Here is a 14,781-nt window from a genome sequence, read left to right as displayed (position 1 = left end):
ATCAAGAATTAAGACAAGTTGTTTCCAGAGTAAGAAACAAAATCAAGTGACTGATTTTTTTCAAAAAGTTGTAAATTTAAAGAGTTGTGCTTTTATAATGTCTAATGAAGTCTCTGAGTACGTACAGTATGTACTGTATCCTTGTTACGAAGTAAGTACCGAGCACTTTTATGTTTACATCACTAAAATGTATTGTATGTTAATTATTCAGTAAAATACTAACATTAACCATCATTTAATAATTTTTACTGTTAATTATATTTTTTACTGTACATAAATTTTTAGATTTTTAGGTTGAAATTAATGTTTCCTTTATTGTTTCCCATTTTCGGCTCTTTAGCGGATTGTCCGCGATTTTCACTATCCGCGGTGTCCCTGCCACTTAATTTCGCGGATAATCGGGAATGTACTGTATATAGCGTCACGCTCACTCTGTTTAACGACACCAATACGGCATTATAAATCATTAAGCAGTACTTTCTAAGTTGCCGAAGTTGATAAGAACTGCAGCTGTGTACGTTCTTTTGTTTGCTGTTTTGTTGTTGTATTATCTAGCACGTGTTTACTTCGACTGACGTACCGGAGATTCTAAGAAATTTTGTCTTTTGTTTTTGTTTGATTAACTTGCACATGTTTACCTCGGTCACTATACTTTTGTCAAGTTGTAACACGTTACCATTATCGCAGTTGCTGAAAGACTTTCGAACTGTAAACATGGCGAGTAAACGAAAATCTTTGTGTATTGACGAAAAAGTTTTATTATTACGCTCAATAGAGGCGGGAGAAAATATCAGTGATGTTTTAAGACGCTTTGGATTTAGCCGCTCTACAGTGTCTACAATATGGAAAAACAAATAAAAAATAACAGACTATACGCAATAAGTGTTTTTATTTGTATGAATATTAATGTTCGTATGTAAAATGTGTACTATATTAGTAAATGCATTTTATTATAGAATGGTAAAATTATATCTTTTATTTCTTACCATTTTACGACCACTCTCTATAACGCCGAAAAATGCTCAGTCCGTTAAGTGTCATTATATAGGCCTAGAGTTTACACTGTATTTTATTTCTGAAACGAACGCATGGCACAGCAACCAATGAAAGTAGAGTAGGAAGCTATTTTGGCAGGACTTGAGAACTGTTTATATTTATCAATCATATTGTGACCAGAAACTATCGAGATATTTCAATGCTCAAATCTAATTTATACTTTAAAATTTAATTATTGCTATTACTTATAAAATCCGCTAATAATTGAAGTAAAATTTAAAAAAAAAAGGTTTCGTGGGTAGAAGGGTAAACTAATAGTTTTACATAACTCAAATAATTTATATGTTAAATAATTGTGTTCACAAAGTGCAGGTCAGATGTATTGAGATAAAAATTGGATACATCGCGAAATTTCACTGGTGTAAAATTAACAGTAAGATATAAATGGTAAACCAGTTTCGTGTGCTTGGCCTGCATTGGTTTGAAACTGTGGAGCCAAGTTTTGAGGATCTCTCCACCATTTTTGATAACCCAGCCTTCATATCCTATAAGGACGTCCAGGCTGGGGCCCCCATGGGCATGGATACGGATACGCCGCATACGCAACCAGGAAGAGCGTTAGAGCTTTTAGCTACACACAGAGGCTGAGGCCACCCACCCCAGCTTATGCACCACCTCCACTCACCTATGGCGGCCGTCATGCCGCGGTTGTCGACGAACCACTCCCAGGGGCTGCGCGCCGCCACGGCCGTGCCCGCCGTCAGGCTGTCGCCGATGGCGCCCACCACGTCGATGTCCCCGGGCCGCAGGCGGTGCACGCTGGGGGGTCGCTCCGGCGACCTGCCGCCCGCCGTGGGGCAGGGGAAGGCTCTGTCGCCGCCCACCGGCTCTTGGAACTTCTGCCGTCACAACAACACGCGAGCGAGTCTTGCAGCACTCGCCACACATGTGCAACATCTAGCCTAGGAACACACTTACAGTACGAAACTCGGACACGTATAATTCTTTAAAATAATGCCGAGCGTAGTTTACGCACCCGCCACCAGAATTCGCTGCCGGAGCAGCTTCGTCTCGACTATCAAATCATTCCATTTGCTGACCGAAATTTTAAATTATATAATGAAACGGCTGCGATGAAATTTAAAAAAGACTTGAAAACATACTAATCGTGATTTTTGACAAGGAATTTTATTAAAATACTGCCCATCTTGTTAAAATTCATCAGCAGTTAAAACTGTAAAGCTTCCCTTGGCTTTGTGAACCTTGGTTCGCGCCATCCGCCACAGATGGCAGCAGGATGGCTGTAGTGACCTGCCACCGAACACCGAGGCTAAGATGTCACGCAGCAAGGACAACTGGGGAGTGCGGACCTGCAGATGGGCGTCCACCACGAGGTTGCGGAGGCCCTCCAGCACGCCGAGCTTGCTCCGGAGCAGGTCGGGCAGCGCCAGGCCGCGCGGCAGCTGCGCCAGCAGGTGGCGGAATGCGTGCGCCAGGCGGGTGGGCGACAGCAGCACTGCGCCGGCGTCTCCCGCCAGCGCCGCCACGGCGAGGAGCGCGGCCAGAGCGGCGACCATGCCTGCGCTCACGGTGGCCGAGTATGCATCAGCAAATGGGGGAGGCCGTTTGTTTCCTGACTACACGCCCATAGCACTGTGTTGTGTTTGCATTGTGGAAACAGTTTAAATTAGATGAATGTCTTATGTTTCGTACATGGTAGAATCCTAGCGACACGAAAATAAAGTGCAACTCCAGAGGGAGCGGTAGGGCCGTTTGCCCCTCCGAGCCAAAATTGTACTTAATTTTTATTTTATTTCATTTAGGCGGATATATTTGTAAGGAACTAAGGCTCTCGCGGCCATTGTCTGAAGTTGCTTGATTTCTTGGATACTAGGTAACTGCTACCATGAAGATGGCGACTGCAAGGTCAACCGAAACGCCGGTGAAATTTTCCGTCAACGCACCTAGGAGCCAATAAACTCCTGATATATCTATGTTTACGTAAATACTTAAACTCTTCTGTTAATTTTTTTTTCTTTTCCGTAAAAATTTGTAGGCTATGGGACTATTTAAGTTGAATACTTGGGGTCATGAATTTGATAAATATTCAAAGGCCAATCTCTGAATTATTTAATGTCATCGTAAAGCCCGCTCTGCCGACAACGGGAAACATCACCCCCCCCCCCCCCCCACGTCCGCCGCAATGACGTATCCGCACGGCAGCGAATGTTAAAATGCGTAGTAGGCGGCTAGCGTTCAGTAGCAAGCGAGCTGGCAACGAAAGTCCTTGTTAGGTTTGCTCCAAACAATATTTATTCTTTACTTAAGAGTGCAAACTACGTTTTATAAACAATATACTCTAATATTTCGTGTAGTACAATATATTTTTTTTTACACAAGAAGCAAGGAATAACGCCCTAACCAAAAGTGAAGAAATCGAATAATCAGCGAGTGACACCCATTTCTAACCGGCCACCCACACTCCCCGCTGCAGGGAGATGGATGCAGAAGAAGCCCAGGCCCGGAGCTGAGCGCCGCCTCCAGCTGCAGCCGTCTGCTCGGCCCCACCAGCGATAACACAGCGAGTATAGAGTCACTGGCCGTGGACAACCCCGAACTCGTGTCCTGATTTGGAACTTGAATCGAATTCACGAAAAAAAAAAAAAAAAAAAAAAAAAACCACAGCAGTAGTCACTTTTATGAAAGTTGTGTTTAACGACGGAGATTCTAATTCATACTTACTAACCGTCACAGACGTTATCAAGCACCATTTCCGCAATGTTTTGGGCGTTACCTACCTACAATATGGCAAGGAGGAAAAGTGACTTCAAACTCCATCACAGAGTGAAACCGTCTCCTGACATTCCGAACTCCGTGAAAATACAGTAAATTTACAGACTTTTCAACGGAGAATTTACCTGAGATAAACGAGTTCTTCGTAACTTCAGATTACCGAATCTTCGTAAAAACTACTTTGGAGTCCGACTTCCGAGTTCTGTGCTTCTTTGCAACAGGGTAAACAGAAATAAGGATGCTATAGCAGTTGACTTTAAGTTGACTTTACAATTTTTTTAATGTTATTGTTGGTATACCAAGATTATTCTTATAGATTCATTTTCAAGGAGAATGAAATCAGTACCCGTTAATTTACAAAGATAACCGTAAATTGACGAATCTCTTTGGATAATTTTTAAGTAGCTTTCTTGGTTAATTTAAGGCTAACAATTTTAACAGTGTGGGGTCACCGGCACCAGTCAAGACCCTCGCCTCACCGGGGCGTCGTGTGTTCGTGCCGTGTGCGACGTCTATTGTATTTCAAAGAGCATTGGCGGAAGCATGCGGAAGAACCTGTTCATGCTGTGTCCTACACCACCTACCCCAGTTTACCTGCTAACATCTCACCGCCTTTGTTATAAGGCTTATTTATGCAGGTACAACTGGCGAGTGAGAGGTTTTGGTAATAATAAAACTGAACGTCAATCCGAAACAATCATGGAGTCAAGAATTGTCAGGAGACGGCATGTTGTGACGTAGTTTGAAGTCACTTTTTTTAACTTGCCATCGCCATACTGTAACGTCCAAAACATTGTGAAAATGGTACTTTTTCACGTTCGATAATGGTTAGTGGGCATAAATTAAAATCTCCGTCGTTAACATTCGATTCAATAAAATACAAACATTTAAAATTGTTTCCACAAAGCAAATTTCAGCCAATGTTTTGAGCGTCTAACCAACATGACGGATAACAAAAAAAGAAAAAAAAAAAAAAAAACAGGCTTCGCCCGGTTACCATGATTGTAATCATGCACCCCCTGGTAACAATATACTACTAAAATGCCTTATTTAATGTCTCGCACGTCTTGCTCCTCAACCAACTGTGAAAGTGATCGGAAATCCCTGAGCATGTACGAGAATGCTCTTACGTTTGGCAACATTTCCTATGATTCCGCTTCCGTAAATTATCTAATTTTTGGCTTGGTAATTTAATTAATGATGAGATTTCTCTAATATTCAAGTAGGATTCCCTTATCTAAGGTAGCATAAGTATACACGTACTTTTATTATAATCGTGATTTTAAATTTAATAATTGTTGAATAAATTAAATACTATATCTAACCTAAAATTGTTTTGTACCTATTTAAAAAATAGCATCTAAAATAGCTAAACGCTCAAGCTTTCTTTTATGGGTTTTATAATTTCCTGAAAAACTAAGTGGGATTATATAATATAATACATAATTATATAAAAATGTAGTTATATAATATATAATTTTAAAAAGTAAATAAAAATGTGAGCGAATCTTTTTATTACGCGCCAGTGAAGTATAAACATCTAACCTCGGTAACGAGCAAATTCATGTGTGTTCATGTTGCAAATAAACTTACCTATATTACGAAACTCAACCACGAAATTTAACGTAGAAATCTTTAAATTAATGCCGAGTGTGATAAATACATATACGCATATTGTGTTTTCAACCAAATTTCTGAACGCGAATCACATGTAGTTCCGCACCCACCGCTAAAATTCGCTGCCGGAGCAGCTACATTGACTAATAAAGCATTCGATTTTCAAAGCGAATGGTTAAACTACAAAAGGAAACGGCTCCGACAAAAGCGAAAAAGACTTGAAAAAAAATACTAAACCCCATCATTGTACCTGATTTTCGACAAGGAATTTTGCTAATATACAGCCCATAGGTTTAATTCATTAAACAGTTAATACTGTTACTAGTGGGGAAAACGGGTTCGTAAGGATAGTCCAATTATTTTTATACAATTTTATTTATTACTTATATTTACATCCCTAATTAAATCACTACAAATAATGTATGTTCATAAATCACTCGAACTTAAAAATGTCTGTTCAAAAATCACTAAATATCTGCCTAGTCCACAGTACGCATTCCACACTGGAGTTAGGCTTAACAGTGGTTCGCCCCTTACCGCGCGCCTGTCCACAAACACAGTCTCGCGCCACTCGGTCACACACGCACGGCCCCGTCGTACTGCGTCGCGCCGCTCGGAAAAGGGGGGGGGGGGGGGGGAGTGGTGTCTCTCGTCCTCCTCGCGGAAGTCGCACTTCCTCAACTCGCCAGTACGAACTCTTGGAACTCCCGCGGAGATTGGCGTCGCCACTTTTATACCCTTGGCAGTCTTTCTGGAAACGAGTGGAGATGCGGCGTCATCCCGGGTTGATACGGGCCGACTCGAAGCATCCAGAATAACGAAGCTTATTCATGCCACTCCAAGCAGTGGCCTCAGTAAGCCCGCGGAACGCGGAATCCCCAGGCCACTCGGGGATAGATAACAGCGCCGAGGAAGGTGGACGCCGGGGAAGGGGGGTGGCGAGGTCCGGCCGCCCTAATCCCCCAACGGTTTGCGCGCATGACGTCAGTGGCGCCATGTGGGGCCACCAGGCAGCTCCGATACCCAGTCTCGCGCGTTCGTAACAATAACATAAAGTTTCCGCACATGTTAGATGACTATAAATTAAATAATCAAGAATTAAAGGATAGTTGTACTATTATAAATTTTTATTTTTTTAATACTTATGTAAATTCATGGACAATCATTTTCTAATAAACGTTATTAATTCAATTTTATTTTAAGCTGAAATAAAGGATCTAAACTTACCTAATATGAAATAATCCCCCTGACTGAGCTATGTATTAAATAATATTATAGCACTAAGATAAAAACGTATTAATATATATTTGCTGAACATATAATTTGTGTAATTAAGAAATCTGTTAATAAAAGTACTAATAGAATATAATAGCAACTTTAAATATAATTTACTAGCCAGGGAAATTTTGTTGGGACGAACATAGCGTCAAAGATATTTAGCATATTGTTGGTTCTCTAAAGCATTACGAACGTGGCGCTATCATTAAGATATTTTTCAAATTAAAATTTGCAGTTTAATAAATCACTGATTTAGATTTGATTTTTGACGAGGAGTTTGATTAAAATACTGCCCATCTTATTAAAACTCAGTAAACAGTTAATACTATTAACTTTCCGCACAAGTTGTATGTTATATTTCTATGGCATTACTAAAATATTAACATAAATTTTTTTACAACATATATTATAATACTAAGTATATTTTTGGTAATTTGTTTTTGCTTAAATGACTGAAACTAGTATGTAAATACTTCCTACAAACAAAACTTGACCTTTTTGAGCTGAGGTAACATTATTATATTATAATGTTATAAAAAAAGTAAAAATAAATATACAGTGACGAGGTTTGAACCACGTCCGTTGAGGTCATCCAGAGCGCGTTCTACCACTAAGCTAGTGGGATAATTTGGGTTCAGGGAGGAGACTATGTATTATCAATAGTGTAATGCCATTTTTAAACACATTTTCGTACTTTGGAAACTTTTTACTATGACTCTTTTAATTCACCAAATACATTATATTCCAGGGTAGTTTCACTATCATAAAGTTTCATTTGCCACACCAATAAGATAGGTCTGTCCCCTAATTTTTACAAAAGTGTCTACATATAGGTTTATGTTGCTATACGTGGGTCCACCATCTTTGTCCCACATTTCCGTACATCGACTTCCGTAACATTTTCAATAAATTACTCCTACCAAACGCCGTATACCGAGAGCAAAGATGTTTACACGTCAATAAATGTACCGTTGTGACCCATAAACTAAAAATATGTCATATCCCTACAGTATTCGGCGAATTAATGTAAACAATTTTTTTCGTATACGTATATTGTTTATTCGAAATAAAAAATTCTTAGAAATATAAACGATAATATAAGGAATATGTGTTCCCCCTTTTCTTTAACCATGGCTTGAACTCGGTTCGGCATGGAGTCAACTAAATTTTTACAATTATTCTTGAATGCCTCCTCTCGGAACCATACTTGAACTACTGCTTACACAATCTTGATTTTTGTCGTTCAGTCCATCTTTTGTCATTTGGCCTTGCAGATCGCCCACAAATAGTCAGTGGGATTGAGATCTGGCGAATTTCCTGACCTGTCCAAAATTCTAATCTTTATTTCCTTTAAATATTTCACCATTTTCTTAGAAGTAAGTATTGCATGGAGCTGAGTCGTGTTGAAAAAATTGCATTTCCGTTGGCTTGAACTTTCTTCAGATCCTGAACCAAACATCGATGTAGCATTGTTTTATATTTATCACTATTCATTATTCCTTCTACTGGAATAAGTTTGCCAGGTCCCGAGTACGAAAAAAACCCCAGAACATCTTCTAAGTTAAATGTTTGACTGATTGTACAATATGGGCTGCAGTTAAGTTTTGCATCCACCCCTTACGAACGAATTCCGATCGCTGGCCCTGCACTAGAAAGTCTATCTCATCTGAGAACAGCTTCTTCCTCCTGTCATTTTCGGTCAAGTTGACATTTTTTGGCCCAATTCAGTCTCTTTTTTTTTATCATAGTGGCAGGTAAAGGTTGTTTTTTTTTCTATGGCCTCATGGCTTTTCTTCCACCTTTTGCGTACTGTAGTCTCATGGATTTTAACCCCAACAAGTTCAAGATCTTGTAGCTTGTTTTTCTTGGATGTAATTTGCTGTTGCGCAGAAGGCTTGCATCTTCTCGAGGAGTGGTTTTCCTTTTTCTTCCACATTTTCCTTTTCGCTGCACTTTAACAAATCCGCTCTCTCTTCTGCTTTAATAGTTTATTTACAGCACCCAACTCACACATTCCATTGAAATGCTTATTTGTGTCATTGATGTATACTCACGAGGGGTGATGATTTTTTGTATTTTCCTTTTGTCTTATCCACGATGCCAAACAAATGTAAAAACCCTATAAATTATTGAATATTTTTTTTCAAAATATCAAAAACTCTCAGGCATAACCTAAAAATAACATTATAATTGTACAGATTTTTAGCGGTAAGTAATAGCGATCATCAGGTTATGATTTGCCATCAAAACAACTGCCAGAATTGATATAACAGTGATGACATAACTTAATACTAATTTTTTGGTCGTGTTCACATTAATTCGCACAATCCTGTATGCTTGAAAAATGCTCTTATGGCTAACATTGGCTTTATAATTTTCCACAGAACTGTAAAAATTATACGATGTCAACAAGGATATATCAGTGTGTTTACAGATTGCACTCCAAGTCCTCATTTTTTTTAAACTACCCTATTACATGTAAGGTATTTTACGAATGATATATTTGAGGCCACTGGAGATAAATATCAAACAATGTATTTAAGTATGGACATGCGTTAGAGGTAGCTGATATCTTTAACAATTCACCTGTTGCTTCCGCAATGACATTCTGAGGCAGTGTTTTTTTTTCTATAGGCTGTTGAACTAATTGCCTCGAAAATTTTCATTTGCGAAACTCGGGCGCGCGGTTTATATTCATAATATGAAGTCTATGTTGTGACGTGGTCGTGGTCTCTGCCTGAAAACAGCGTGCGAATGCCAAGCAGTCCGATCGTCTCCGTTGGCAGACGTGACACTGACGTAACGGGCAGGCACTTCCCGGCCCATACTTGTAGGCCAATAGCTCATCGTCAGCTGTTCGCGCAGCGGCACTGTGCCACTCCTTCCATGGCTTCTGCGAGCTTGCTCTGGCCAAGTGGTTGTCACGAATCACGATAAACTGCAGTCTAGAACACTGCAAGATGATGTTTAACAACAATCAACAACAGTTGTACTGTCGTAAGTTTAAGTATCGGTGTCACTTTCCCGGAATTTTTACAATTATGTTATGACTTATTGCCCAAAAATGTAATAATAATTAAACTGTTATTGAATTGTAAATTCCGTCATTCAATACTATGTAGTTTGAATACTAACAAAAATAATTTAAAAATTGCCAAATTCATAAAAATAAATAGAATAGTGCTTACATTAAAAAAAATGTAATTGTGTACTTACATCAACGTGATTGCTCTTCAGATCTTATTAATATCAAACACTTGCTGAATTGCAAATCGGACATACAAATTTCTGATAGATTTAATAACTTCAACAATGCGATAATACGTTATTTATTTACACGGTTCTATTAACTGTAGAATTATATTAATTGTGATACGAATTCGATTTTCCTTTGTTTTGAAGGGTGGGGGTTGGGGTGAATGACCGATTGTTATCGTTTTGTTAAATGGCTATTCTCAAAGTTTTAAAAAAAGAATAGCCCTTTAAAAGGCTATTTTAACGCATTTCTAACGTTTTGAAAATTCATGATCAAAGCTATGAAGGAGATAAATTTGTTGTAGTCTCTACAGTTTTTTTAGTTGTTTGGGGTATATGGGAAGAGGGGAGGTGGCAACATTGCGCACGTACGGAGAAGCCCGGAAGCCAGGCCGGATAGCGCTCTCGCGGCCGCTAAGTGAATTACGATGCCAGCCGGCGCGTGGCGGCCAAGGACGGCTGTGTCCGTCCCCGCCGTGGGAAGCCGTCGGGCCGTTGACTCCGCAACTCGTGCGTCATCCGGCGCCACTCATCCCCTCGTCGCAGCCGGCTAAGGGGCCCGCCTCGTCAGGGGTGTATGTGGGATAGTGAGGCGGGATGATAAGCGCGACGCTCGCTGGTGCTTCCAGCGCGGTATAGCCTCTAAGCGCAAGTCTCTGAATTGGCGCGCATTCGTCTCGTCGTCACAGGATAACTGTGAAATTTGAGCGGTGACCGTAACATTATATGACGGAGAAATGAAGATAAAGGTGTTATGCAAGCCCCTTAAGTGCTTTCAAGAATCTTTACTGATTGTTTTATGCCTAAAAATTACTCTGAAAACACGCGTTTTAGGCATTTTAACGCTTCTAAAAATACAGTTTAAAAACTTAATCCGAAATTAAAAGTACCTTTCGGCCCTCAGCGAACTCTTAAATGCTATTCGTATTCGAATATCTTGAGTAGTTTTGAAATCGCGTTGTTTTTTCCTGAAGCCCTGCACACCGTATGTGTGCCCAGGTAGGCGGGCCGGCCCCAACCAGTATGCTTTGTATTATAGCGATAATAATTGTTTTTTTTTAATAACCTAAACATAGTTTTTTTTCATCATTAAATATTTAATGTTTATAAAACTATTGCATTTTAGTGTATCGAAATTAACACCTTTATTGTAGACACATATAAAACTATTCTATAAGATTTTAACACTGTTACACTTGTTACACTGGCAGATATTTATAGTCTTACACACGTGTATACTATGGTGGTTTTTGTAGATATATAAATTGAAAATTCTAATTGAATTCGTTTATAAAATCTGATCGGTAAAGATGTTGGGTACGAAAATCTACCCAAAACGAAGTTCTATCAAATATCGTAATACCAAAATAGGGAAACTATGGCCAAATAGCAATGGCACTTTTCTGCATTGCCTTTTAGCTATTTTACACTCCACGCCGCCAGGTTCGCTGCAAACTCTTGTCTCACGTATTCCTTACCAGTTTCCCATATTGTCCCTGTTACAATATTTGATACTATTAGGAAGGGGGAAAAAAACTAGCTTGGGTCAGAAAAAAAATCAACTAATATGCCGCCCTGCATGGCCGTAAATATTATTGTTTTTTCATTATGTAGATACAAATTGAATTTAGACCAGAGGAAGACATAAACCATTTTACACAAAAATATCAACGATGGCCATTAGAATGTAGAATATAGGCACTTATAAATATTAAAAATGCTTTTTCTATAGAGTAATTTATGGTTTTATTTACCGCCGTTATTGTTTGAGGTTGGTACGTATACTGATACCTACTGCCCGCCCATCAATCCAAAGAGACTCTCCAATAAGGATCTTCGCCAACATGGAGAAACTTTCAAATATTTTATTCCCTTCTATAACGACGCTATTATACCAGAAGTTGTTCCAGTGGCGTAGCGTGGGTGGGGCGGAGGGGGCGGCCCGCCCCGGGCGGCAGCCCGCGGGGGCGGGTCGCCGGTGAAGCGGGTTGAGATCTGATCTATGATTCATTCATTACATGTGTCAGACACACTATAATGTTCCATTTTTATCTAAAATTTTGCGCACCAACTATTTTTTAATATTTATTTAAAAGAAAAACTGCGAAATCACTGACAGAGCTCTTTATAACGTTTGTTTGTTTACATACGAACGGCAACATCGCATCACGCCGCGCCGCCCGGCGCGCGCGAGCCGAGTTGAGCGGCACTCCTTATTATGTTAATTACTCATACAAAATGCCTCTCTTTCGCACTCATTGAATTTAGTACTACGCATTGTACTGTAAAGTTTGACCTTAACCCAGGGCAAACCAAACAACTTCCGCAAACCGGGACACAGTACAACTCCTATATTGCCCCGTACCGCGAGCGCAGGTAAACCCAAAAAAATATTAAAACCCAAACTAATAGCAGGCTTTAAAAATACTAATAAGGTTGCGAACAGTGAGAGGAGGCAGCAAGTTAAAAAGACGCAAAATTTATATGACAACATTTAATAAATATATATATATATCATAAAATCGTTTCATCACAAATCGGCGCATCCATCATAAAATACATACCCTATTACTACTTATAAAAAAATTGCTATATAATAATACTAAAAAAATACTTTAACAATTCCCCCCAAAAATTATAATTTGATCATATACTTCGGAGCTCCGAAAATTAAATATAATTACCAAAAAGGCATTAAAAATATATAAGAATATATTAATACAAATACAAATACAAATATAGATACGCACCGGGCGTATCACCGCTGTAAATACCAATTAACATAGGCGAAATCTAGCAAAAAATTGACACACCTTAACATGCAAATAAATATACCAAAAATTTAGCAAATTGCAAATTACAAATTATGGGTTTACAAGCCCTTCTCAGTTAAGTCATTTTCTAACGGTCGACGCCTTTCTTCTTCTAGGTCTGGCAGGGATTGGGTGAAACACGCTGAACGTAAAATCCCAGTTTCAGTTTTATTAGTCCGTTAATTTAAATACCAAAAATCCACAAATTATAGTTTCGCACCAGGGGTCAAAGGGGTCAACGGGGCAGTGGCACGGCTGGCACTTACTTGCTTTTTGACGTCGTGATGTCCGGTCACCAAATACACTCGTTTGCTCACGAGTGTTTTTAATGGCAAACCCTTGTCATTATACGTTACCGTAGCTGCAGGTAATTGTACGGATATGACGAATCCTTCGCCATACCGTCTTGGAGTTTATTTCGGCGCACATAATTCATCCTTGGAAAATCCTCGCGATATTCACACACGCCTCACCAACCACTCGCGTTCATCGTACCAAAGCGTTCTAAATTATATAAATGAACCCCGTTCATATTCAAAAAGGAACACTCGTATACAGTTACTTCGATGTGGAACCATCACCATGGCCAACCCGCGTTTTACTTCACGTGCGCGCCCGCCTGGGCCTACCAGGCGACTCCGCTCGCCCGTCTCACCTGACGTCACACAATCAGCTGTTCTGCTCGCGCGCCGTTTAGCGCAGCGATTACCAACATATTCGGTAGTGTCCTCGAACTTTCCAGACCAATTTAATAACTTAAAATCTTAAACTTAAAAATAATAAGACTAACAAGAATTACAAATTTCTTTTTTAAAACAACATATAACAAACTTAAATCCAAAATAACTCGTATTACCAGGGCATCCGAAAGATTAATAAAATACGTTAACCATTTCTGCCAACATAAACATTATCAAAGGTAGCAGCTGTAGCACACATGCTACAGTACTGATATTTGTTTGTTTTAGTGCATCGTGAAGTACCGTTACGCAATCACGCTTTACTCGTATGTTTGTTTCGCGAGAGTTTCGGATACGGAACGAAAGTCATTTTGATTGTGTTTCGATCTTTTAAATACTGTTGAATCTTCTAAAACTAAACATTTAGAACTTTACCCAATCTTTGAACTAGTTTTTGAAAATGAAAAGAGTCAAAGAAAGCGGCGCGGAATTCCGCAAAAAAAAAAAAAAAAAACTAAGAAAGAAGCAGATGCGAAGAAGTCTCAAAGTGCATTACTGAAATATTTTAGTTCCAGTTCTTGTTCGAAAGCCACGTTAACGTCTTCGGTGGCATCCTGCAGCAGCGGAAGTGATTCCAGTGTAAGTAGGTATATGATTCCTCCATCTAGAATCATGCATGGCCTAGAATTACTCCAGTTATTTATTATTATTATTTATTTATTGTTTACAAAAGTTACAATATTTCTTATATAAGTCTCGCAAAACCTATTCACCTAGGTTTGTCTGCGAGTACGGAGTCACACTCGTTCATTAAATCTTATTTTATAATACACTTAAAATTGCTCTAATAGCTGTTTGAACATTGATTATTGTTTAAAAAGTATGGAGTATATTAACATAAATTACATCGAGTTAAGGTACATCTTTTTAAGTTTACGACTGAATTTTTTCCTGCTACTTGAATTTAAAACTTCAATAGGGGATGTTTTGTAAATATAGTAGTAGTCTAGGAATATTTTTTTTGTTTTTGTTTTTGGATAACTTGATTATTTATGGTACCTGTCATACAAAGAAAACATTAATTTTCATTTAGCTCAAAAATGGCGCCAACGATTTTTCTCAAATTTTTCGTCATTTTATCTTTTAATAACATCTATAACATGGCTGTCAGTTTTTACCGGGAAACTCTAAAAAAGGTAGCTGCCATTCAAAATCAATTTTGTTTTTAAATTTTCCTATAAGCCTGGCAAACCGCGCCGTCACCAAAACCACTTTTGTTTTGTGATAGATAAAATACTTATTTGAAATTCGAACATGTCCTCCGGCCAATATTCATGGGAATACATAAC

General features: G+C 38.9%; 1 protein-coding gene across 1 annotated transcript in view; it reads right to left on the bottom strand.

Moving 5' to 3' along the window:
- Positions 1-14,781, bottom strand: part of LOC134540418 (phospholipase B1, membrane-associated-like) — a 50,269-nt gene that overhangs the window by 16,455 nt on the left and 19,033 nt on the right. The window contains exons 2-3 of the mRNA XM_063383151.1: positions 2,367-2,575; positions 1,682-1,895 (exon numbers count right to left, since the gene is read on the bottom strand). Coding sequence (XP_063239221.1) covers positions 1,682-1,895; positions 2,367-2,573 — 421 coding nt within the window. The 5' untranslated portion in view covers positions 2,574-2,575. The remainder of the gene's footprint in view (positions 1-1,681; positions 1,896-2,366; positions 2,576-14,781) is intronic.

Source organism: Bacillus rossius, chromosome 1, assembly GCF_032445375.1.
Source record: "Bacillus rossius redtenbacheri isolate Brsri chromosome 1, Brsri_v3, whole genome shotgun sequence".
NCBI classification, from domain to species: Eukaryota; Metazoa; Arthropoda; class Insecta; order Phasmatodea; family Bacillidae; genus Bacillus; species Bacillus rossius.
Note: the sequence above shows the minus strand (reverse complement) of the source record. Positions and strands in the feature narration are given on the sequence as shown.